Source organism: Felis catus, chromosome B2, assembly GCF_018350175.1.
Source record: "Felis catus isolate Fca126 chromosome B2, F.catus_Fca126_mat1.0, whole genome shotgun sequence".
NCBI lineage: Eukaryota > Metazoa > Chordata > Mammalia > Carnivora > Felidae > Felis > Felis catus.
The window spans coordinates 74261437-74288396 of NC_058372.1; the positions used below are offsets into that span (position 1 = coordinate 74261437).

General features: G+C 39.7%; 1 protein-coding gene across 4 annotated transcripts in view; it reads right to left on the minus strand.

Moving 5' to 3' along the window:
* Window positions 1–26960, minus strand: part of UBE3D (ubiquitin protein ligase E3D) — a 240374-nt gene that overhangs the window by 65670 nt on the left and 147744 nt on the right. For 2 of the 4 annotated variants that reach the window (XM_006931866.5, XR_006597971.1), the window contains one exon: window positions 17308–17886. The exons of the other annotated variants lie outside the window; for them this stretch is intronic. In XM_006931866.5, the coding sequence (XP_006931928.2) occupies window positions 17866–17886 (21 nt within the window). In that variant the 3' untranslated portion in view covers window positions 17308–17865. Of the gene's footprint in view, window positions 1–17307; window positions 17887–26960 lie in introns of those variants that run through there. 4 annotated transcript variants of the gene reach the window in all.

Here is a 26960-nt window from a genome sequence, read left to right on the forward strand (position 1 = left end):
AATAAATGAACATTGCATTCTCCTATTTAAAAAGAAGCCAGTCTGTACTGATCAATGACCCCACGCCAGGTGTGCTAAGCGCCTTACATTCATTGTGCATTTTGCTCCTTGGGAAGTCAATACAATTCTCACCCTCATTTTACTAACAGCTGCTATTATTATCCTCATTACCCAGAAAACTTAGACGTAAAGATATCAAATAATTTTCCCAAGGCCAAACAGCTAATAAATGGTAGACCCAATTTATTTTAAGTTTAAAATAAGGCAGATTAAAGTGAGGCACAACTGTATTTACATTTTCAAAAACTAGCACTGAGTAATATAAATCATAAAATTTCCACTTTTTTTGTTTGAATGGTCAAAGTCAGAATGTACTTTTGACTATGGCCAACTTAACTCACCATAGCTCTATAAACATTTCCAGAAGATCAGTGATTTCTCTTTATTGTCTATGTGCATGTGAGTATTATGTGAAGAGGCTCAAGTCTTGGAATATTCTAAGGTGTCAATATGCTTTTCTAAGCTTTCCTAATATCCTTTGTAGCAACTGGGGTTTTAGATTTCCTTCAGCATGGGAAGTGTAGTTGTTTTATCTAAAACAACTGATATTTCTAATGTCTGAAGTATTTATTTGTGGGTCTGGGTCTGGTTCCTATTCTTATGTATCATTTCCTTATGTGATTAGACAGCTTTTACTATAAGATGCTCATTTCCTTCAGAAAACCATTTGTGAGAATTCTTTGAGGTCTACGATAAAGGTGCATTCCTCCAGAGGGGATTGGAATTTACCTCTTCCAAATGTTTGCACACACTACTGACTTAAGGCTACTTTAAACAAAATTCACAGCCTGGGTTTCATTGGACTGCAAATCCGGGCATTTAGCCTGCAAATCTTGGTTGGCATTAATGTGCAGTTGCATCTCGCGTTTCCCTCCTTCCATCACTGCTTGGTGCCAAGGTAAACATCTTTGCATTCTCTCAGACGAGGGTGTGAGGTGAATATTTCTGATTTACCCTTTCACTTCAAGTTTCCAGGATGATGGGCAGAAGGGTCTGCTGTTTCCAGTTCTCATCTTGGGCTTTGTCCGGTTCCCCACACTGTTAAGGTCAGCTTGACAAATGAACCAGACATACAATTGTCCTCAAGGCAGGCATGGCTTCAAAGATAGCTTGCCTCTCTGGGTCCAACCTTCACTTAATTTTGACGTAATAATTCTGTTGTCAGTGCTTTGATGTTATTAAAAAGAAGGCTTTTCAATATTTTGTAGCATCTTAGTTTGTTGTATAGTAAAGAATTAACCTTAGTCAAAGAAAGGTCTGGCCTTTGCTCTTGGCTCTGGGGTGGTGATCTCTAAGCCCTTGGAATGTACGGCCTGATAAGAATGTCTTGGTTTACCTAAGGGTCTTGGGTCACATCAGTAGTCTAACGATGTGATTTAGGGTGGGGGCCCTGAGTTACTCAGTGTTAGCTCTGGAGGGGTGAGCCACACAGGCTATCAACCATGTGTAAGAAACTGAGCCCCAATAAAAACTCTGCCCCACAAGGCTCAGGTGAGCTTCCCTTTTCTGGCAATACTCCATGCATATTGTCACACATCATTCTGGGAGAAGTTTGCTCTATCCATGACTAAACTTGGAGAGAGTAAGGAAGCTTCATACATGAAACTTTCCTAGACTCTTCTCTTCTCTGCCCTTGGTAGATTTCAATCTGTATCTTTTTATTAATAAACTATAACCATGGATATAATGGCTTTCAGTGAATCTTGTAACTACTTGTAACAAATTATCAAACCTATGGGTATCTTGGGGAGCCCCAAACTTGAAATTAGTATCAGAAGGATGGTCTTGGGGACTTCCCCAACTCTGCAGTTACTTTCAATGGAAAGTTGTTGCTTTCAGTGGAAAGATAGTCTTATTATCTAGCCAGCCATATGATTAGAAATGGAAGAGTCTGTAATAACCAGGAAATGTAACACTATCCTGCCCTTAGTCCATGTTTACATACAGAACTATTTACTTTAGTTAAGCAGCATGACTGAACTAATTTTAATCAAAATATCAGAACCATCTTTTATGACGTGGGTTTAGTCAAACCCTGACTGGATGGTTTTCGACAAAGCAAATGTCATCATGTGTGAGTATACATAAATGTAATATATATATGTATGCCTATATTTGTATAAATATACCTGAGAAATTAGCACTGGATTAGTAACTAAGAGACATGGGTTATACTTAGTCAACTTTGGTGATTCACTTATCTTCTTTGAGTCTACTCCTTCATAAACCAAGTGACCTAGTTCAGGGATTCTTTCTGGGGAAATTTTGCCTACCAGGAGTCATTCTGGGAAATTGTTAGGGCTACTTTTGGTTGTCCTAACATTGGGGAGTGCAACTGGCATGTGGGGGGGAGCCAGAGATTTAAATACTCCATGACAGAACTGCCCAAAAAAGAATTGTTCTGCATCCTGCACAACTTTTGGGTGTTTGATCAGACATGTGTTCATTAACTGTCTGAGCCTAGAATCTAACTCCATTTTATACATAAAAACAATTTATGTTTTTGCATGACTTTAATATGCATGGAATTTTCCAAATTTATAACTACTAGGTAAATTAAGGGAAGATTGTACATTGTCTGGTTTGGCACTTTCTCAGCAATGCCACTTATATGTTTGAGTCACTAGGACCACCCACCTGCATGAGGTTGCATGTGCAGCTCTTATACTCAGGGCCCCCACTGTAGTTCTAAACTGAGCATTTATATATTGAAATGGGTTATAATATCACTTTCTTGCATTTCTTGTCTGCATTTCAATCAGTGGAATACACACACACACACACACACACACACACACATATACATACATATTTTACATTGTGTGTGTATGTAGGTTATAATACCTATGGATTTTATTTCTGTGTGGGGTCGTGGTCTGCCTGTCACGTTTGCCCTATACCAAGTAGAGAATGATTTGGGATCTCCTTTTTTTCCAGAAAGATATTCCATATTAAGAATATACTGGGGTGCCTGGGTGGTTTAGTTGGTTAAGCATCCGACTTCAGCTCAGGTCATGATCTCGTGGTCCATGAGTTCGAGCCCCACAGCAGGTTCTGTGCTGACAGCTCAGAGCCTGGAGTCTGCTTCAGATTATGTGTCTCCCTTTCTCTCTCTGTCCCTCCCCTGCTCGCACTCTGTCTCTCTCTCTCTCAAAAATAAATAAACACATTGGGGCGCCTGGGTGGCTCAGTTGGTTAGGCATCTATCTGACTTCGGCTCAGGTCATGTTCTCATGGTTCATGGTTTGAGCCCCGCATTGGGCTCTGTGCTGACAGCTCAGAGCCTGGACCCTGCTTTGGATTCTGTGTCTTCCTCTCTCTCGCCCCCCCCCCCAACCTTGTGTGCTCTCTCTCTCTCAAAAATAAACATTAAAAATTTTTTACAAAATAAACATTAAAAAAATTAAAAAAAGAAGGATATACCAAGGGGCACCTGCGTGGCTCAGTTAAATGTCAGACTCTTGATATTGAGTGACTCTGCTCAGAACCACATGAGTATGTCTTCATTTCAGTGAACTTACTACTAAGGAATAAAATCACACTGATGAGTAAGACAATGCTTATCATCCCAGAGGGCTTATAATGTAACTGGGGAGAAAGTCTTAAACCCAAAAGGCTATGCCATAATTTAAGGAATGGAAGAATCTGAAGTGTGAAGTGTAAGCAAATTGCTATAGGGGAGCTTGTATGCAGAGTAACTAATTTGACTTGGGAGAATGAGGAAAGGTTTTAAGAAGTGGAATGGGGTGTTTCAGGCAAGGGGCACTCCATTAACAAGGAGTGGAGTAGAAGATAGAAAGTGGAAGACAGGCCATGGGCCTGGTCAGTGATCTCAGAAAGTTAACATCAGTAAGGAGTCTTAGAGAAGGTAGGGCTGGAAAGGTATGTTGGGACCTAATCATGGAGGGCCTTGAAAGCCAGGCTGAGGAGTCTAGGACAGAATTCTGCAGGCAAAGGCATCTGGTGGCTCAGCTGGTTGAACATCTGACTCTTGATTTGGGCACAGGTCAAGATCCCAGGGTCATGGGATTGAGCCCCACACCAGGCTCTGCACTGAGCATAGATCCTGCTTAAGATTCTCTCTCTCTCTCTCTCTCTCTCTCTCTCTCTCTCTCTCTCTCTCTCCCCCTCAGCCCCTCTCCCCCATTTGCACTCCCTCTCTCAAAAATAATTTCTTAATTAAAAGAATTCTTCAGGCATTTCCACAGAAAGCCATGAATTTTGAGGAGAGTGATATGATTGGAGCACCGGTTTCTGAAAATGTTCTAATTGGTCTCTGCAAAATGGATTGGGGGCCAGGAGAAGATAGAAAAAAAGGAATTTTTGTTAGTTAGCATTTGTACTAGTTCTGGTGAGCTAGCAAGGTGGGAAAAAGAGTAGTTGGACTGGAACTGGAGGGGAAGGAGAGATTCATGGGGGAGAGGGATTGGGGGGAAGGGGTACACCTTGACTGCAAAGGCTCCTGCCTGGCTGCATGAGTTCCTGATGATGATGCTGTAACCCTGATACTGCCAACCACCAGGGGAGGGTTGCCCAGGAAGATGGAGGTGAAAACGAGCTCTGCCTTTTGGTGAGTTGGATTTAAAGGGTGGATACTGTACTCATGTGGAGATGTCCAACAAACTGTCAGAAAAAGAAGGTGAGTGCTCTACAATTTCCAGATTATCTGGCACTTCTCTACTGCTTTCTCCTCTTCTGAAAAAGGCTCTCTTCTCTGTTAAAGTTGAAAGGTTACAGATAGCACTATTAGGAGCACAGTTAGGAGCTCATGTTCTGGACCCAACTGACTTCTTAAAGCCAAATACTAGCTTTGCCACTCTCAGGCTGTATGAGCTCAGTTGAGATCACTAAGTCCTTGGTTTCCTCACCTATAAAATGGTGATAACAAAAGTATTTTTGCATAATGTTATTTCCACAACTGAGTAAGTATCTGGCATATTGTAATAAGTACCTAAAAATGTTGCCTGTTATTAAACCTGATGACTTACCATTCCCCAAGCATACCCTGAACTTTCCTACCTCCAGTCACTGCTGCTATTCACAGCTTAGAATGCCCTCCCACCCTGACCCCAACCCATTCACCAATGGAACTCATTCCTACATTTCACCTGCTCCCTACTCAAGATCCTGAAATCCTACTTATTCTTGACTCTTGGAGCCAGGGTTAGAATTTGGAATTATCCACATGATTGGAAGGGTTTGCACATTCACTGTTCTGATGACACAAACTCTTGGCTGGCTCAGAAGGGGAAATCCAGAATTTATTCCATTATAGAAAATACTCTGGTTCTGTGAGGTTTCCTAATATCTTTTATAGAAGGATCATGTAGGAAATCACTTGCCAACATACAGGCTTTATCCAGTATTGAAAGCAGAAGAACAAGAACCTGGGAAGCCCAAACAAATTTGGACATGTCTCATGTTTGCTATCTTTTTTTTTTTTTTCTTCCCTTGGACAGTTGAGCACCTTCTCCTCAGTGCTTCTATTTTGATTCCTTTTTGGCAGCCTTTTCCCAGGTGAAAAGTGTTACCAGTCAGTTCTTTCCTGCTACCTTCCACCCACGCTTTGTTTTGGCAAATGTAACTTGCCTGGGAGCAGCAGAAATGCTACTTTGCACAGCCCTGATGCCAAATTGGAAGAAACATTGTTCTCTGTGAAATTAAGATAAGAGTTCAGATGGGCCAATCTGCTTCAAAATATGATTTTAACAATTTTTTTAAGTTAACTGAAACAGTAGCTCAATGTCATTCTTTGGGTTTCTACTTATTACAGTATCTTTCTTTTGTTTTAGCGCAGTTCCTATAGCAATATAATGAAAGTAACCTTTACTTTTTTTTTCAGCGGCAAAGACAGAACTATAAATTATTCCTCACCCCGGTTTGCTTTCAGCACATACAAAAGCCAGTGCTTGCTCTGCCCCGATAAATCAAAGCTTCAAAAAGGGCAAGGCAGCTAATCAGAGAATGCAGCTTTCACTAACTAGACAATGAAATCCTGTGTCTGTCATCTTTGGAATTAGTAAGAGATAAAACGGCACTTTACACAAAGTTTCCAAACCAGGTCAGGAAAGAGTCAAGACCCAGAATGGATTTGTAAACGTGGTCATTACATTCATCTAACGCCACACCATCCAATAAAGACTGAATTTTCATCAGGATTTTACAGCCATGGGTAAATGTCTTCAAGGTATTTCTAATAGGACCAAAGACTTAATCATTTTACTTTTGAAAAATATATTTTCAAAAATGAAATAAGTATTTTTGAGCTGGGATTGATAAAGAAAATGTTTCTGAGAGGAAGCAATATTGGAAAGAAACATTGCAGGATGTAAGAACTTTGAACAGTCACAAAGATGCATAAACATTTTGTAAGAATGGAATGACTCAAACCAATCCTGCCCTATAGATCCCACTTCACTAGTTTTCAAATATTAATGTCCTCAGTAATTAATGAAGCCAATATTTATTGAATACATTCTCTACCATGTAGAGATGCTTAGTATCATTGCTAAGCATGGGATTAAGAAGATGAATAAAACACTGGGCCTGCCCTCAAGGAGCTCTCACTCTTTGAAAAGTTCAACTATTGCTTCATTTTACTACATAAAATAAAACACAAGAATCATTATAAATTGATCCTGAAGTTCATTTGGAAGGTCTACATGAAAGTTTTGCTTCATAGCAATTTTCTCTGTAAAATGAAATCAAATAAGTTAAGATACAAAGAAGACAGCTTTTCTGGGGCAGAATGTAGTTGCAAAAATCAACTGAGTCCTACAAATGTTCACCATAACCATAGCCACAAACTTAGTAATTCTATAAAACTGATTGAAAACTAAAACAGAAAAAAAAATGGTTAATGCTTATGTTATGGCAATTTTTTAAGGGCAGAATAGTAAAAAAAAAATATAAATGGATTTGGAGTCTCAGCTAGAACCCAAACAGCGCTAATATCTAGGATTTCTGGCCTGAGTCTGTTTTTATGAGGGACTAAGAGATCCATTGGGAGAAACTCATTTCAAAAAAAGAGAATTCTGCACATGGGAGTGGTTAAAAAAATGGTGTATTCATGTATATTAGTCAAAACTGGTCTTTAAGTCCGGCTGCTGGGCTGGGCTGGGGACTTCAAATTTAAAGAATTGATAAAGCAAGTTTTACTAAAAATGTTTTAACTATAGACACTGGGGTGTGGCATAATACTGCTTTAGGGTCCATGTCACAAAGCACAGCACAAAGTGGAGAGAGTCTACGTTCTCCCTACCTCTGTATACTACACAGCTGAACTTTGGCTTATTGAAGTTTCCAAGACAATTGCATTATTTTCTCCATTGGCACATCCAGGAAGGGGAGGTGCCACACTTCACACAGGACAGGCCCCTTGTGGACACATTAGCAGTGGAGATCACCAGCACCAAATGATACTGATTAAGAAGAAAAGAAGAACATGGCAGATGCCTTGAGGTAGATGATAGGTGGCAGACGATATATATGGGTACCGTAGATAGAATTTGAGCCTAGGTGCCTCAGCCGGTTAAGTGTCTGACTTCGGCTCAGGTCATGATCTCAGAGTTCATGAGTTAGAACCCTGCTGACAGCTCAGAGACTAGAGTCTGCTTTGGATTCTGTGTTCTCCCTCTCTCTCTGCCCCAACCCCACTTGTGCTCTCTTTCTCTCTCTCTCTCTCTCAAAAAGGAATAAACATTAAACAAAATTAAAAATAAATAATTTGAGTACTTTGTAGTGAGTTGCAGGACTTTCAATAGTAGGTAGATATAAGAACCAGAGAAATATGGTTTATTCCTGCTCATCTGACCCCGTTTGTCTACTTCTCTGAGCTAGATTGGACTATACATACTACATAAATGTAGGTTACTCAAACATTAGGTCCTAATTCATTTCAAGAACATGCTGAATGATTCTCTAAGAAAAGTACCTATTTAGCTGAGATTTAGTAATATATTCAATAACTTCTTTCCATCTATGATATTTCTAGTCAAGCACTCAGATTTTACACTGTTGTCACCATAGCATAATTCGGAACATAAATTGGGGGAACAAACATACAAGAAATTAAAAACACAAGGGAATAGGGTTTGTACACCATGAAGACTCTGCCTTGTTCTCCTGAGAACCAGTGACACTGAGCAACAAAAAAAGGATTCCTGGTACTTTTGGAAATTACATAAAAAATAAATTGAACTTTAGTCCTGAGGGCATACCTGTAGGATGTCTGGTCAGAAAGTTCTGGGCTGGATTCCCTTCCTCATTTAAAGATTTTTGCAAAAGGTTTTCTGCTTACAAGAGAAGACTCTGACAAAGAACGCATTTTAAAAGGTTTATGTGAAAATGCTTGAAATGGGTTATCCTGCACTGTTAGACCTATGCTGACCGCGAATGGAAAAGTATGTATCCTATTGTACTTATAATGGCCTTCAAAAATAATTAAAAACAGAGTAGGAAAAAGCACTGACAAAGTTATTTGGTGAAGACTTTCTGTGATAGTTTTTTTGGAATTGGAAAGCCTCTTCTTGTTTTGCAACAATGGCTCTTCCTTTCTTCTCATCTACCTCATGCTCTGCTACCAGATTAATTTTCCGAAGGCATCGCCTTCATCATGTCATTCTCCTGCTTAAAGCCTCAAAAATAAATTTCGTAGGCAATGGGAAGGAGGAGTGGCAGAGAATAGCAAATTCACAGAGTATCAACTACAGCTAAAATGTATTGTGCCAAGCACTGTTCTAAACACTATGCATGCAGAGACCCACGTAAAACTCAAAGACTCGTATGAAGGAGGGGCTTATTTTTTACACCAATTTAAAGATGAGACTAAGGAACTAAGCCAAGATTATACAGACAACATTTCAACCCTGGTAGTCTGATGCTAAACCTCTCAGTCTTAACCATAGCATTTAAATCTGAGAGCTCAAGTGGCCCTCAGGGGCAAACACACACACACACACACACACACACACACACACACACAGTGTTCCCTGTTCTTGTTGTGCTTGATCCCTGAGAATTTAGGAAAAGCATTCAGTGCCTTCCACAATCCAAGAACTCTTTCCTATTTTATCATTCATTGTCTCCTCTTAATTCCTTCAATCTAGCCAGATGTTCTTGCTGTTTTGAATGCTGCTCTTCCTGAAGATGTCTGTCTTCCTGTCTTTCCAAATCTTAACTGTCACTCAAATCCCACAACAAATCCTGCCTCATTTGAACAAAAACACCTTCTCTGCCACAGTAATTGAGGGGGACCTCTTTGGGACCCCACAGTCATATGGGTTCTTTTCCCATATGGTTTTTCTCACCTCCACTCTCAGCTTTAACCTCATCAAAACTGGATCTAAAGACAGTACACATTTCAGAAACACTTTATTGATTGTGTAAGAGATACAACCACCAAATGTTCCATAGACAGCAGCCTTTATTTAGAGGATATCCCTGGCTTGATAGAATAAAGCAGAGAAACAAATAAACACAAGTTTTGAAATGAGCTCTTCTAAAATTGTCTTGAACAATTATCACAGGGTTGGACAGATATACAGGACATGTGTTTTATTGATCAAGTCCTTTTTGTTTCCTCTAGTGATTTCTAACACATATATTTCCAATTTACTGGTGGTTTCTTTAAAAAAAAGTTTTTAAAATACATGTCAACTTATTTTTCTCTTAATAGCAACACTAAAACGACTTCTTTTGTCTGCTTGATGAGAGAATATCTTGGCCGCTTTTTCCTTTTCTTCTTGACATCATTTCTCAGATTTTATTGAGTTAAAATGAGGAATTTTATTTAAAAGTTTTTGTTACCTTATGAACCTTTCAAGGATCTTTCTTAACATTTGGACTAAGCTTTATGATCACAGGGACAATTGAGAGAATTTATAGTGCCTTTTGTTGACCTTACTATGCAGGATATTTGGAAGAGAGGGAAGGGCTGTAACTATTTTTTTTTTTCAGAAAGTTTAAGTGAATGTACTTTCTAAGTCCAATATGTACTATTATGGAACATAAAACTAATGATGACTATACTCAAATTTAAAAAAAAGACTTCAACATGGAAAAAAACCTGATAATGACTAATTTCAATACTGTCACCATTCTATGAGGAGAAAATTTTATAGGAACCAAAGGCAGTTGGCCCCAGATATGGGCCACTCTGACATGAAGATTATTTTGAGCTGAAGACGAATGAGACCCTATGGGCTCAAGAGAAACTTTTGCCCTTCCTGTAACTACATAGAAGAACCTAAATTGGAGGATCTTTCCCAGAATAAGGGTTATTACCAGAGATACAATTTATCTGAGTGACCCATCTGTGTGGTAGAGCAAATATCTAACTATCACACATCTGCTCTACTTATTGCCCAGTGAAGTACATTCTTCCCTCTGAAGCCCAGACTTCAGCCCTCTTCTCCTTAGTTCAGGATGACTTATAGTCATCATTTTGCCTGTCTTTTGAATCTCCACGTCTGTGTGGATTCCTCATATGTACACCATTAAATTTGATTTTCTCCTGTTAATCTGTCTTATGTCAATTTGATTTTTAATCCAGCTAGAAGGACCTTTGAGGGGACAAGAATCCTTGTTCTCCAATAGTTTCAAATGAGGAGGCCATAAACCTTCAGTCTTGATTCTGGAAGGGAGTACAAGAGTAACGGAGGCTGGCACTTCAGGCTCATTTTCCTAGAAATGGTATTGGTTAGGGAGGGGCAGGGAGAGTGGTTGGAAATGAAGGGGTGGGACAGGTCAGAGAGCTCTGTTCCTGTTCCCAAACACTGGTTTCTTAAGACTCAGTGAAGAAATAGCTTTCACTGTTTTATAAGCACATATAAAGTGCTTTGTTTCTATAATACCTTTTCTAGCATAAGTCTACAAAAAGCCTGCCATGCTCTGCTCAGGCCTGGAAGGTTCTGGGAAAAGAAATAATGAACCCTATTTCTCTTGAGTTTAGAAAAATTCACCAGAAACTCCAAATAGGCAACCAACTGCTGTGACTGTTTTAAATTAAGTTACCCACTTATGGTGGTGGTGGTGTTTTTTTTTAAGTTTATTCATTTATTTTGAGAGAGAGAGAGAGAGAGAGAGAGAGAGAGAGAGAGAAAGAGATAGGTAGAGAGTGAGGGAGAGAGAGAGAATCCCAAGCAGGCTCCGCACTGTCAGCACTGAGCCCAGAGCCCAACGCAGGGCTCAAACTCACAAACCGTGAGATCATGACCTGAGCCAAAACCAAAAGTCGGGCACTTAACTGACTGAGCCACCCAGACACCACCAGTGTTCTTGGTTTGGGACTTTTGGTAGATGTATTGAAATTTGTAACCAGCACACTAATAGAATGTGTATAAACAAGTTATGGCAATAAAAATCCTCTTTTTCCTTTCCAAAGCATAATAAAAGGAAAAAGTCTTTAACCCATGAAATGTCAAAAGAGATCAAATTGTAAAATGTTGAAAGATTTACAGAAAGAAGCCAATTAGGTGGGAAGAAAGATGAATAATGAAATGGAGTAATGTCAGTAATTCCCCTTCCGACCAGAAAGGCTGTGGAAGGTCACAGGTGGGGGGTCTGGGCAAACCCTGCCCTCTTACTGTACCTGTAGCCAAAGGGCCCCAGCATACATGCGGGGCCCTGAAAATGGGTTTCTTAATTTATCTGTAGCAGGTTTGAGGACAAACTGGTTTACTCCATTCCTGGTCAAAAATGGAACCATATTTTAAAAAGAATAGTAGTATAGCTTTGATGCTTTCTAAAATGTTCTTTTAAGCAAAACTTACTTGTTTTAAAACTAGGGAACTTACCTGTTAAAAGAACTTATTTCCGTGTAACTCCTGCCCACTTTTTCCCCCAGACTAAAGAATGATGATGAGTTCTGGTTCATTAACTAATAGCTTGAAGCATCTCAAGAGGCAAACAAAGAGAAATTGTTACATTAAGTCACACTGAATGCTCTGGAGTATTTAAGAAGATGTAGGACTCTTAGATAAGCAATTAGTGGGAACCATCCCTCTGATGTAGAAGATAAATGTTAATGCTTTTCTAACTACAGACTAAGATATACTAGTCATCCTTACATTCCTGAATTATAATGAAATGTGGGTCCTAATTAATCTTTGTTATACATTAAAAGCAAAAACAAATGTTCCAGGGACAACAACTAGGCTAGCTTTATCTATCATAGAAAACCATTTAACCTTGTCAGCATATTTTACTACAGGGGCGACTGATCAGGTTTAATTACCAAGGTGGTTAGTGCAAGGCCAATTACACTGAGTGCCTGGTTCAAGTCAAATTTTTTGTGATCAATGGAATCAAACAAGCTTTGCTAATATCGGCGTATCCTTGTTTAGTAAGCTACTTTTGGCAAAATGATGTAAGGTTGTGGTTTCTGCTCAATCTTTGGCATTTAATGATGTATCTCCATAGTCACTCTAACTGGGAGATCAAATATCGTGACATATATGGCCCTAATGGTATACATACACCTAAAGCTCAACCAAAACTTCCGTCTGAAATAGCACCCCATCGTACACTCTCCCTTTACCCAGCTTTCTTTTTCTTGTTGTACTTATTTTCAGACATTAATTTACTTTATAACAGTATTTTATAATAAAATATAGTAAAATATAGTGTTTCTTTTTTGTCTGCTCCCTCATGGGAATGTAAGCTCCATGAGGGCAGGGCCTTGGTTTGATGGATCCTATCTGCAGTCCCCGTAACTATGTGTGGCATGTAGTAGGCTTTCAATGAGCACACATTAAATGAACAGACTCAGTGACTGGTTTGCCAAAAATGGGTGGCCAACAGAAGTTTTCAACAGGGTCTATCCATTGTTGTTATACAGGGTAAGAATGAGTTCCACTCATTTATAAATGAGAACCACTCATTTATCACAGTTTTTAGATATCAAAAATGGATTGGAAATTTGGTGTTTTAATATGGTTCTGGTCCTTGCCAACCTCCTCTTTTTTTTTTTTTTTAAGATTTTTAAAAATGTTTTATTTATTTTTTGAGAAAGAGACCACAAGCAGGGGAGGAGCAGAGAAAGAGCAGAGAAAGAGCGGGGGACAGAGGATGCAAAGCGGGCTCTGTGCTGACAGCAGAGAGCCGGTATGGGGCTCAAACTCACAAAACCATGAGATCATGGCCCGAGCTGAAGTCAGACGCTCAACTGACTGAGCCACCCAGGCACCTTTAACAGACTCTGCTAATTCTATCACTGACATCCAAGAGGTCTGATGGAACAATGCCTGTGCTCAAAATGTAACTCTACTGTGTGATTGAAATATTTACCTAGCCTCTGGCTCCTCAATATCCTCATATAAAAAAAGGAAAAGTAAGAATTCCCTCATAGGATTATTTTGAGGATTAAAAGAGAGATGATACATGAAAGCATACAGAGCAAGGCCTGAGATTTGGCTAAGAAGAAATAGTAACTATGTTATTATTATTTTGACTGTCATTTGGGTTTTTGCTATTTCTGGGGTTTTTAATTTGTTTTACTTTTCCTATTTCTTTTGTTAAAAAATTTTTTTCTTAATGTTTATTTATTTTTTAGAGAGAGAGAGAGAGAGTTTGAGTGGGGCAGGGGCAGAGAGAGGGAGATACAGAATCTGAAGCAGGTTCCAGGCTATGAGCTGTCAGCACAGAGCCCGACATCGGGCTGAAACTCACAAATTGTGAAGTCATGACCTGAACCAAAGTTGCATGCTTAATCCACTGGGCCACCCAGGCACCCCTACTTTTCGTTAACTTCAATCATTTTCAAACACTACATGATGTTTTTCTTGCCCTGTTTCTTGTCTTATTCCCAATTATTTTAAAACCCTGCTTCATTAGTATTTATTCTGTTTGGTCTTCTTGGCACCCAGAGACTTCTTGCCTCAGAGTTCTCTGAACATCTAGGGAAATTGCACAAATGGCTCTTGTCTTGCTTTTACCCTGTTATCTGTACAATGGGAACATACTAGCACCTGTGTCACAGAGCCATGGAGAGAACTGCATGAGGTAATTTATGTTAAAGACCATCAATAGTGTCATGCATAGAGTTACTCAGTTGATGATAGTGAACATTTTTTTTTTTTTTACCCACAATGTCCCTTCCTCTCTTTTTGCTGGCTACTCCCTGGTAGATTTTTTTTTTTGGAAACTCTTAATAGTATATTAAAATTCTGTGGTTCCATTTACGACTGCTCTTGAATAGATTCTGGAATTATACTCGTATGACACATGAGGCTAGTGTGGAATGACTTCCCAGGACCAATGTGGAGATTGTACAGCCTGCTTCAATTCTCTCTAGCCCTCCTTATGTGGTTTTACTAAATCTCTTCATTGCTGGATATTTCTTTCTCAGAGAAAGAGAAGAAATTAAAAAAAAATTTATTTAGACAAAGACAAATGATAAGTAGAATGGCTCCCTTCCCCTCTTTTCCCCACTTCCTGTGGCCCTCAAAGAAGACTCTTATAGGTTAACACATTACCCTCAGACCTACCCAGTGCTTAGACATTAACAGCTCAGCTCAACTGTGCTGGCCCTTCCCTCCCAGCCCTAGAACCTGTGGAGACGCGTTGAGCTTGAGAACCTCACTGTGGCTAGATTTTTATTTTTTATTAAAAAAAAATATATTTTTTTACATTTATTTATTTTTGAGAGACAGAGTGAGGCAGAGCACAAGTGGGGGAGGGGCAGAGAGAGAAGGAGACACAGAATCTGAAGCAAGCTCCAGGTTCAGAGCAAGCATTCAGCACACAGCCCAATGCAGGACTCAAACCCACAAACCATGAGATCGCGACCTGAGCTGAAGTCAGTCACTTAACTGACTGAGCCACCCAGGCGCCCCTGTGGCAAGATCTTAAGTTGCATGACAGATGCAACTTCACACAGTAACCACAGTATAAACAGAAATCCTGTGTGTGTGTGTGTGTGTGTGTGTGTGCGCGCACATGAGAGAGAGAGAGAGGAGACAGAGAAGACAGAGATGGACAGACAGACCTCTTACTCCTGCCCCTTCCTCAGAGCTTCTCAAAGCCACTCTACTTCCATCCTCCACTGGTGCCACTAAGAAGGTGGGCTTAGCTCTCTCTGGCTTGGTTCCTCATAAGACCCAGAGAGAGGTGAAGAGGTCTAACTACGCTTGATTTTTTTTTTTTTTAGTATTTATTTATTTTTGAGAGACAGAAAGACAGAGCACGAGCCGGGGAGAAGCAGAGAGAGAGGGAGACACAGAATCTGAAGCAGGCTCCAGGCTCTGAGCTGTCAGCACACAGCCCAACGCGGGGCTCAAACTCGTGAGCCATGAGATCATGACCTGAGCCGAAGTCAGACACTTAACCGACTGAGCTACCCAGGAGCCCCTAACTACACTTGACTTTAACTTGATTTTACTTACACAAGGTTAGGAAATTGGAATCCTCTTCTAGATGGGTTTGGTTGAGTGGTAGAGTTGTCTTGAATCCTGAGTACCTTCACCATCTAAACCGTAAACACAGTAACAGCTGCTTTCTTCTCCAGAGGAAGAAAGACTATCTCAGAAGAAATTTCTATTTTATGCACAGACTGAACTCTGCTTCACTGAGTTTATTCCGGTCTCCAACAATATAAACTGAACTCTCAAGAAATAGTCACACATAAAAGCATTCATCATGTATGTATTCATTTGTGAAACCAATAGTACACTAAGGCCAGGCCCCATGCCACAAAAGACCTAGATTTTGTAATGACTGTGTCAGTGACAACACACAACTATACAAAGTCACCAGATCTTGTTTCTTAGGCTATGTCCTCTAAGGCCGTGGTTCTCAACTGGGGTCAATTTTGGACACCAGGGCAATGTCTGCTGATGTTTTTAGTTGTCACAACTGGGGTTGGAGGGCTACCAGAATCTGGTGGGTGGAGGCCAGGGATGTTGCTAAACATCCTTCATTGCACAGAAGGGTACCAGAATTATGTCACCACAAAATACGCCACTTTGGCATAAGGATTATTTTGAGCTAAAGACAACTGAAAGCCAGCAGAGGCAGAAAAAGCTCTTTACCTCCATGTAACTACCTAAAAATAAAGTATAAATTTCCTCTTTTGTAAATGAAATTTACATTTATAAGGGAAATTTCCATTTGTAAAGACGTCTCTGTACCAGGAAGAGCACTACTCTGGGAGACAACTCTTATCATCTGAGAAACTCTTATCTGCATAACAAGACAACCCTATTACCATACATTTTCTTCCCTCACCTTCCTATAATTTGCCTCCCCTGCCAAAAAGCCCAAAACCTCTTTTTTCTTTGTTTAGCCCAATATGGTGTATAAACCTCAATCATCTGACCACCTCCTTGAGTCTCCTTCCTTTGTGAAACTCTTGTGTGGATGTATGCAATTAAATTGTTTTTCTTATTCACCTATCTTTTATCAGTTTGATTTGCAAACTGCAGCCCCTGAATTTAGAGGGAAAAAGAGTTCCTCCCCACAGCAGAGGACAATCTCTCACAACAAACTGTCATCTGGCCCCAAACCTACATGGTGCCGAGGTGGAGAAACCCTCCTCTATACTGACAGCTAGAAATCGAAAGCATGGAAAACCAGCTTGGTATTTGGGAGCTTAGTAGCTTAAGAGAAACCAAAGTAATTCTCATCTGTGGCTGTGTGTCTTGGACAGATCACTGAGATCTTTGCTGTTTCAAACTGCGCTTAATAAAGTGACGCTGCAGGGCCAAACAGATGGGTTTTGGTCCTGTGTCAGTCTGCCCCTTACACATTAGGAGTGCCGCAGCATGGCTGTGCTGGCAGGACAAGGGTCTGGGTGAAACAGAAAGTTCGCTAAAGCACAAGTCCAAGTGACACCCACGTTTTGGGTGTTAGGAAATCCGGGGACGTAAAACCCAGCGTTTTGGGGGCACAGAGGTATAAGGCAGCCTGTAGGCTAGGATGAACACCACAAGGTTGGGCGAGCAGCAGGTACGGGTGCAGATCCAGACTGTCCTCGTGACAGACAGGGGATCTGCCTGGCTCTCGGAGCAGCTCTGCCCGGAGCTGGGGGACTGTGGGCGAGGATCCAACCGTCTCTGTGAAATCAGCAGCTCGCCGTGATGCTCTGTAGCAATCTCCCTAGCTCCATCATGCTCGCTCCACGGCTTCCTCTCCACCGGCTCTGGCACACAAGGATTAAGACCAGTCTATACTGGGACGCCAGTGAGGTGTATCTGTTGATCAGCAACAGTATTTGGTAAAGGAAATAAAGAAAAGGAACCCATGCAGGCCTGCATAAACAGGAAAACCTTTAATGTGATAACCATTCAACAAACATTTATTCACTGAGCATCTCTTCTGAATAAGGCATACAAATTCCTATTATTTTTCTTTCTAAACATTTGTTTGAAACAAACCAAATGGGAAGCTTATGTAAGTTTATTTGCTTGGACGTATGGCAGTTAACTTTCAGATCCACCAGTGAAGCCCCTCACTGCGTTCCACAAAGGACAGATGGGACTCCACTAGCTAATCTCCTTCCAGGTGGTGCTGACGCGGCACATATTGGAATATTCCTCTCTCTGGGAAATAGAGACACAACTTCTACACTTTCCTCAACCTGCTATGACAACGTTCTTCACAGTCTTGGTTCTTCAAAGATTTGAAGTGAACTCCTCTCATGGAGAGTATATGCGAACCAGTAAACTCACAACTTCGACGCGACGCTCTTATTCAGTAGCTCTGGTTCTTGTCTCTGTAATGGCTGCCTACTGTGCAGAATGCTGGCCTCTGGGGTGCTCTGTGCGGGAGAGCTGTCTTCCAGGGACAGGAATGCCTCGGCTCCAACAGTTACATCTTCAAAAAGGCCACCTGGAGAAGGAAGAAAAACCCACGATGCTTCACTTATGTAACATGATGAAATGGTTCAGTGCACGTCAAATCAGAATCAGGGAAATCTGGTCAATAGAGACGCATGCTGATCTACAAAAGAAAAATAACTCCTGGGTCCGGGGAGACACTGCCATTTTACAGCGGGAGCCAATTACTCCTTTTTAAATGAACCATGTAGTAATTAACATGATTCGCAAGCACTTTAAAGAAAAAAATAAATAAGTTTTAATTGACACTGAAGCTGTACGGCCGTGAAGTAATCCAGTCCTCCTTCCCATTGTTTCAGACTGCCTTATTTTGGACTTTCCGTGAGCAGAAGTTTGAGTCCAGAAGATTCCCGCCAAGTCCAGCTCCTCACTGCCAGCCTCTCCCCAGGTCGTGTGAATGCTTTTAATCACATTCAGTTATATTTATTGTGCTTGTCGGTAGCAACTGATCTTAAAACTTAGTGTTTAAAAAAATTCAGACAGGTCTACGTACAAAATCGTTTCAGATTATTTAATGAGGCCCAGATCAAATGCATCTATTTCCCCCAGGAGTTTTAAACAACAGAGAAACAAACACTAAAGTTGATCATAAAAGTTGAGTTCAGAAGTGATAAATAAATTGGGAACTGTCCCAGTATCAGGAAGAGCGCAGACTGCAGATTAGAGACAAAGATGGGGAAGTGTGGGAGGACTGGCAAAGTCATGCTTGGCCTTTTTGGGGGGAAAGAGTGAGCAACAGAACTAAAAAACATTCTACTCCCGGACAGTTGGTTCTTAAGTCCCCAAATGCAGTCAAAGGAGGCATGTATTTAATGATCCCTGTTAAGGGGAAAGGAAAAAGGAAGAGTCATGCAGGGCAGAAAGCATCGGCTTTCTGTTGAGTAATTCAGAAGGCTGTTACTCTTCATACAGAGCTGGTGAGAAAGGCCCCTGCTGCGTTTCCATATCAACTTCCTGCTGAGTTTTCTATATCAAGTTTTGCAATGAGAACACCAAAGTTGAAGGAGCAGGCAAAGAAGAAAGGTTAAGATTCCTAAACAAAATGTAAACACAGACAATTGATACAAATCTCAAGGGCTTACTGTGAGGATTAGATGAGATAATGGTTATGAAAATACATGTGTTCCTCTCCCTTGCCTTTCAGCTGATAACAGATATCAATCAGGAGCCCATGAATACACCAGAGGAGATGGGGCTGTTCAAGAGAGAACAGTGGGGCCCCTTAGGGGATGACCATGGAATTACAGGGGAAAGGTTATCAGTCTGGCTTCTGGATCACTGTACATAGCGTCTCTGTCAGGTGATACTCTGCTTCTGTTAGAACAGTTTATGGGGAAGACCTTCCAGAGAAGACAATGCCACTGTTAATATTGAGAAACAGGAAAACCAGTTGTCTCCTTTTTAATTCGGAAAATTGCTATGTCGTGGAGTATTCCAACCAGAAACCACTCAGAATAATACCACTGATAAACATCACCATAAAAGTGGTTAATAACTTTAGCCCTGGAATCACACAGACAGACCAGCGGTTCTCAACTTGGGGTGATTTTACCCACCAGGGGACATTTGGCAGTGTCTGCAGACGTTTTGGTTATCATAAATTGGGGGACGCTATTGGCATCTAGGGGGTAGAGGCCAGGGGTATTGTTAAACGTGTTATAATGCACAGGACAGCCCTCCACAAGAAAGAATTATCAGCCCTAAAATGTCAATAGTGCTGATGCTGAAAAATACCAACATTATAGACATAAGCGCTTAAAGCTAGATCTCTATTCACCAGCTGTGCGACCTTCAACAATCTTGTTAGCAGCCTCCTTCAGCCTTTCCTCATCTGCAAAACGGGAATTATAACTGGACCTATCTGAAACTTGTACAACACTTCAAAGTTTATGAAGCCTATTTGGACTGCTTTCATCCTGAGTATAACCTGTGATTTACATAAAGCAAATGAAGAAACAGAAGCTCAGAAAAATTAAGTGACTTGCTCGGGATACAAAGCTATTAAGTGGCAATAATGGGCTCAGGAAGAAATTTTGATTCCTAACCCGTGCTTTTCCCACTAGAAGTTTTCAAAAGAATGAGGTAAACTGCAGAGGTTTGGGGACTTTTAATCTTCATGATTGCCTCAAATATCAAAGATTTATTTTCTTTTGCATGCCTGTGAATATGAACTCAGGATGGAACTATTACACAAGAGACTGAGCTGATTAAATAATGCAAAATGGAGCCCCCTCCCCCCGCACCAAGAAGGGAAAACTTTAGAATTTGACCCAATATGTCTTTTTTTTTCATGTCTAGTTTTCATAATTCTGCCTGCCAAGTACATAATGTATTTTGCAGTTCTTAATAACAAAAAACTGCAATCATCCTTGGGAACAGGTACTGTACAATGCATTTTAGCTTCTTTTTATTTAAAACACTGCGAGTTAATATATTTCAGCATTTCTAACGCTGATTTTGTGTTCTCTAGCTTTTATCGATGACAGCAAAAACTGTTCGCCCTAACTGCCATTTATTCTGAGGATAATTTTGTTTCATTACACTAAGAAAACTCTCTGTATTTCATCTTTTTAGTTTGATTCTCAAAAGTAAAAGTTTTAAGGCTTTTCAGAGTACGTGAGCACAGCCACAGCTTGAGGCTCCATTGATACATTTCTGGAACATATAGTTACAAAAGTATGTATTATTATTTAAAAACAACAGAAATGGGACTCTGTCCTATTGGCTGTAAGGTTTGAGTCTCCCTATTCTGTGCACTTGAATTTGGACAGTTGGGAATAGGAAGAGGGCGAGGAGGTAAAGATGTCTAAAAATAATGTCTCTGCTTTGAGTCATCACCTAAAAACAATCTTCTTAAACCACAACAAACAGGGCTAGGCTGATGTGATAGCTGACCAAATTTCAGTTTAAAATGCTTTAATACATTTACAGAATATGTTAAACACTTTTTAATGTTCTTTTATCTTAGTTAACAAATTTATATTATTAAATTCAATTCCTCAGCATAGATTTGAAATTTCAATCAATAAAAAAATATGTTGTCAAGGCAGGCTGCACAAGATTAACATTAAAAGAAAAGGCTATCTAAGTGCTTTGGGGTGTGCTAAACAAGACAGATAAAACAGTAAAACACTGGAAAATGTGAATTTCATAGCAACTGCAAGCTTTAGAAGAAACTCTTTAGAATAAGCATAGCCACACACAAATGTTCTTTAAAGAGTATTGCAGATATTAAATATATAAAACCATGCCTTAAATATGTATTTTTGTCTAGGTATGGCTCACGTTCAAAGTTATGTTCTGAAATAGAATGTTTTATGACACGGAAGAGAGTTTATACTTTATATTATAAAACAGTTTCGAAAATCAAATTTCATTTACAAAACAAAAAATATAAATGTAAATATAAAAATAATTTCAGAAAAATATCAGAAGAGTTTATACTTTATACTATACAACAGTTTCAAAAGTCAAATTTCTTTTAGAAAACAAAAAATATAAATATAAATATAAAAATAATTTCAGAAAATGACTCAAGCATTTATCAAATACATTTAACATCTTAAATAATATTATGTGGGGCGCCTGGGTGGCCCGGTCAGTTAAGTGGCTGACTTCAGCTCAGATCATGATCTCATAGCTTGTGGGTTCGAGCCTGCATCGGGCTTTGCGCTGACAGCTCAGAGCCTGGAGCCTGTCTTCAGATTCTGTGTCTCCCTCTCTCTCTGTCCCTGCCTTGCTTACGCTGTCTTTCTCTCTCTCAAAAATAAATAAAACATAAAAAAAAGTTTAAAGAAAAAAATAAAAAATAAATAAACATTAAAAAATAACAGTAACTAATTTTTACTAACTCACTAATTCAGCATTGATCAGGCCCATGTTGATAATACCTGGACTCATCTTTTTGAGTTGGATAAATAGTATAAGATTTCTCTCTCTGGGGTGGCAGCCTGGCTTCATTCATTCAATTCATTTAATCATTAGGTACTGTCTACACGCCAGTGACTGGCCCAGTCAGACCACACTGAGAAGGCATTCTCCCCCGGTGCTAAGAGGCTGGTGGGGGAGACAGCTACGGAATGAGATGATTCTAATAATGTGGATAAGTTTTGAGATGGATGCCTAATACCCGCTGGGAGAAAAATACCATTCTTGGGTTATGAAAGGAAGTAAGATTTCTGAGGCAGACCCTGAGAGAGGTCTTTATTACCCTAATTATGAATACTGTGTTGACAGGGGGAGGCAAAACCTGGCATGGCACAGAGTGCCAAACACTTCTTCCTGCTTAAGGATGGTGGCTTGCTAAATGAATGACTAGCAAACTGGAAGGATGCAACAAAAGACCAAAGAAACAATACAATAAGGAAGAAGATCCTCTCCCTCTAAAATGACAATTATGTGTATACTCAACTGCAGACCGAGACTCCAGACTAAGGGAACATCCATGCAGCCTTCCAACTCCTGACTTTCTGCACAAAATCCGTAAGAGCTTGTAGAAAATAGGAAAGAAAGAGTAAGATGGATGTCTGTAACTTAATTTAAACCTTGGCCTTGTATTTTCTTTAAGCCATGGATGCACTATGATAATTTAAATATAAATAAAAAGCCTGCTGATTTTCATCTATGCGGGAACCAGTTAAGCTAAGATTGGCTGTTTCCCAGTGGACTTCTAGGTGGAAAGTCAGCAGTATGTCTCGTATCAGAAGAGAGAGATGTGTGGGGGAGAAACTAGGACTGATGTCCCTTCATCTGTACATAGAGCTGAAAACATGGACAAATTCAACGGTTACTAGATCTTGATCCTATTCACCAAAGCAAGTAAGTTCTAGACATAAAATTCTCCTCACTTCTTTTGGAACAAGGGGATGGTGGAGAATATTGTTGGCATTGGATGGTGCTACTGTAACACTATAGTGAACAAGTGGTTCTGATGCGGTCACTGAAGCCTCCAGTTATATAAAGCAAATGAATAACTGTGCTAATGACAGCAAACCCATGGGGTGAACGTTTCTATGGCAGTAGTCTTTAGATGTTACATAAAAAATACTGCCTCCAGCACAAGACACATTTGTTAAAATCAATAATTCTGGGTGGGTGTTCAGATGCACAATATAAAAAAACAGTGCTACCACAATAAATACACCATCACTCATATATCAAAAGGTCTTTTTAACTTCTCAATCCTATGGAATATCTACAGGAGATAACTTGGCAGAAGAGAACCAGCGATACAACCACAGCTGTGGATGTGGTGTTGTGACAATCCCACTGCATTGTCCTGTTGGCGACAGGCCTCTTACCAAACAAGTTTATTCAGAAACAGTTGTCAGAGCTCAGAAACAAAGGAGTATTTTTCTCCAGTATCAATGAATTCAAATATTTAGTAGCAAAACTACTTTAATAAGTAATCTTTCAAGGCAGTTATGTTCATTCTTATCTATCTCTCTTAACATTGACATGAATGAGTGTTGAAGAAGATGACATACTTGGGATATCAGTACAATTAGAAATCCCAGGCAGGGACATGAACACACATGGGAAACAAAATACCCTTCTGTAGCAGATGACTGGTTTCTGCCATCTAAACAGACTTATTTCAGTGATGTTTTTAAATTCCTATTTTACTTGTAAATATTAATTCTTCTAAGAGAGATACGACTAAGGCAGAAAGCTGCCTGATAAAACACTTTCTGACCCATTGTCAAGGATGGAGGAGAGGTTAGCTTGTGAAGTTAGCAGTGTGGATCCCACTGGCTAACAGTTGGAAAAGTGCCTACATTAAGTAGGCAGTGATGTGATGCTGTAATGAGTGGTCCTGGGGCCAGACCTATTCAGATGCAGGTGCGTGAGTGCAGAATTCTATCAAGTAGGAAGAAGGCACAAGGGTGATTTACCACACTTTTTTCAGGGAAAAGGCTAAGGAGGTTCATCGCTGCCTTTGCAAATGGTCCTAGACAATAGTATATCATACCTGAACAGCTTACTGTTGTTGGTTAGTATTCAATAAGTTCTTTACTGTAATTCTTGAAACTTAGAGCAATCGAGAGTTGTATTGCTCAGTTTTTTTTAATAACTGATTAATGATTATATGAATTACAGACAAAATTAGGAAAATAAAATTTTTGTAACTCCACTATCAGCTATAACTACTAACACTTTAGATATAGCTCTCTAGACTTCTATTATCTATGTGTAACTGGACATTTTTATATATGCTGCTTTGTAATATATAGGTCCTTTTTAGCCTAATAATCTATTGTGGTGATCTTCCCATAACAATGATTATTTTTCTATGATATTTTTTTAATGGCTGCATTAAATTCCACTATATATCTATATCACTTTAAGAAAAAAAGATAAATACAAAACATTTTACAAGAAAGCAAATTTGAGGGGTTTCTTTGGGGGTTAAGGGATGGTATTGACTATTGGGCCCAGAGGGTATTTTAGCATAATCTAGTCCAGTGATTCCCTAGGTGTTGTCTCTGGACAAGCTTGATCTGCATCACCAGGAAAATGTTAGGCTAATTCTTGTGCCCTATTCTACATCTGCTGAATCAGAAACTCTAGGGATGGAGCCCAGCAATTGGTGTCTTAATAGTCCTCCAGGTGACTCTACTGTATGTTAGAGTCTGAGAGCCACTGGTCTAATCCATTCATTTTACGCAGCCAAACAAACTTAGAAAGGGACTTATTTATAGTGGCACAGCTAATAAGAAGAGGGACTCAAACACAAGTCTAAATCCTAATCCAGCATCTTCATTTCCAGGCCAGTGCAAAAGGAAGACACTGGTCTAGGGGGTCCAAAAATCCTTATAAAACACATTTTTTCGGGGCGCCTGGGTGGCTCAGTTGGTTACGCATCCAACTTTTTGGCTCAGGTCATGGTCTAGAGTTTGTGGGTGTGAGCTCCGTGTCAGGGTCTGTGCTGACAGATCAGAGCCTGGAGCTTGCTTCAGGTTCTGTGTCTCCCTCTCTCTCTGCACCCCCCCCCCCCCGCTCGTGCTCTGTTTCTCTCTCAAAAAAAAAAAAAACGCTAAAGAAAAAAAATACAAATAAACATAAAAAAATAAACATTAAAAAATTTTTTTAAATATTTTTTCTTCTAGAAGACAGTAAGACTGTCAAACAAGGAAGAAAGAAACAATGTCCAGTCCTATTTCCTGATATTGATAAAGGATATTGGGCCCAACATCTACAAAAGGAGAGCTGAGTCCTTTTTGTTAATTATCTAGAGATTGAAGGGGCCAAATATCTCAAACTGATCTACTGTGTAAAATTAGGCTGTTAAGAGTTAAGTAAATGATTTTGGGGTGAGGAGGGGCTGGAAAAGATAGCTCCTGATATGCCTTAATGTGGTTTTCTTTTCTAAATCTAGTTACCCCACATGGGTCTCTACCAAAATTATTTGGTTAGTTCAGGTAAACAAAATTGTCCCAAATTTTCATTAAAAATAAAGACTATCATGACAGCACCAAAAAGCTGGCAAAGAAACAAAATCTTCCATATGCTGCTTGGGAGGTGGTGGATATAAAATGGTATGGGCATTCTAGAAAACGGTTTAGCAATTTCTTTGAAAAGCAAACATGTATTTACTATATGATCCAGCAACTGCTGTCTTAGACATTTAACCCAGAGAAATGAAAACTTTATGTTCACACAAAAAGCTGGACACAAATATTTATGGGAGCATTATTTTAATAGCCCCAAACTGGAATCAGACCAGGTGTATAGTTAAACCCACTGTGGTATACCAATATTGTAGAATACTACTCAGCAATAACAAGTAGCAAATTATACATACATGCAACTTGGAAGAATCTCCAGGGAATTATGCTGAGTTAAAAAAAGCCGACCTCAAAATGTATGAGAGTGAAATCATACGGTATTTGTCTTTCTCTGACTTATTTCATGTAGCATTATACTCTCCAGTTCTATCCATGTCATTACAAATGGCAAAATTTCATTCTTTTCTATGGCTGAATAATATTCCATTGTATATATACCACTTCTTCTTTATCCATTCATCAGTTGATGGACATTGGACTCTGTCCACAGTTTGGCTACTGTAAATAAGGCTGCTATATAGACATGGGTGTATCCCTTTGAATTAGTGTTCTTGTAATCTTTGGGTAAATACCCAGTCGTGTGATTGCTGGATCATAAGACTGATTATAAAAAGTTCATAACTTTTTGAGGAGTCTCTATACTGTTTTCCACAGTGGCTGCACTAGTTTGCATTACCATGAACAGTACAAGAGGGTTCCCCTTTCTCCACACCCTTGCTAACACCTGTTGTTTCTTGTGTTGTTCATTTTAGCCAATCTGACAGGTGTGAGGTGATATCTCCTTGTAGTTTTGATTTGCATTTCTCTGATGAGAAGCGAGGCTGATTGGATGAATGTCTTTTTTTAATTAAAATGTTTTAATATTTATTTAATTCTGAGAGAGAGAAAGACAGACTGTGAGAAGGGGAGGGGCAGAGAGAGAGGAAGACACAGAATCTGAAGCAGGTTCCAGGCTCTGAGCTGTCAGCACAGAGCCCAACACACAGCTCAAACCCATGAACTGTGAGATCATGACCTGAGCTGAAGTCTGACGCTTAACCAACTGAGCCATCCAGATGCCACTAGATGGATGTCTTCTTTGGAGAGATGTCTTTTCATGTCTCCTGCCCATTTCTTAACTGAATTATTTGTTTTGGGTGTTGAGTTTTATAAGTCCTTTATACATTTGGAAACTAACCCTTTATCAGATATGTCATTTGTTAATATCTTGTATTCCACAGGCTGCCTTTTAGTTTTGTTGTTTGTTTCCTTCACTGTGCAGAAGCTTTTTATTTTGATGTAGTCCCAGTAGTTTATTCCTGCTTTTGTTTCCCTTGCCTCAGGAGACATATGTAGAAAGAAGTTGCTACAGCTGATGTCAAAGAAGTTATTGCCTGTGTTCTCTTCTACGATTTTTATGGCTTCAGGTATCATACGTAGACCTTTAACCCATTTTGAATTTATTTTTGTGTTTGGTGTAAAAGAGTGGTCCAGTTTCATTCTTTTACATGTTGTTGTC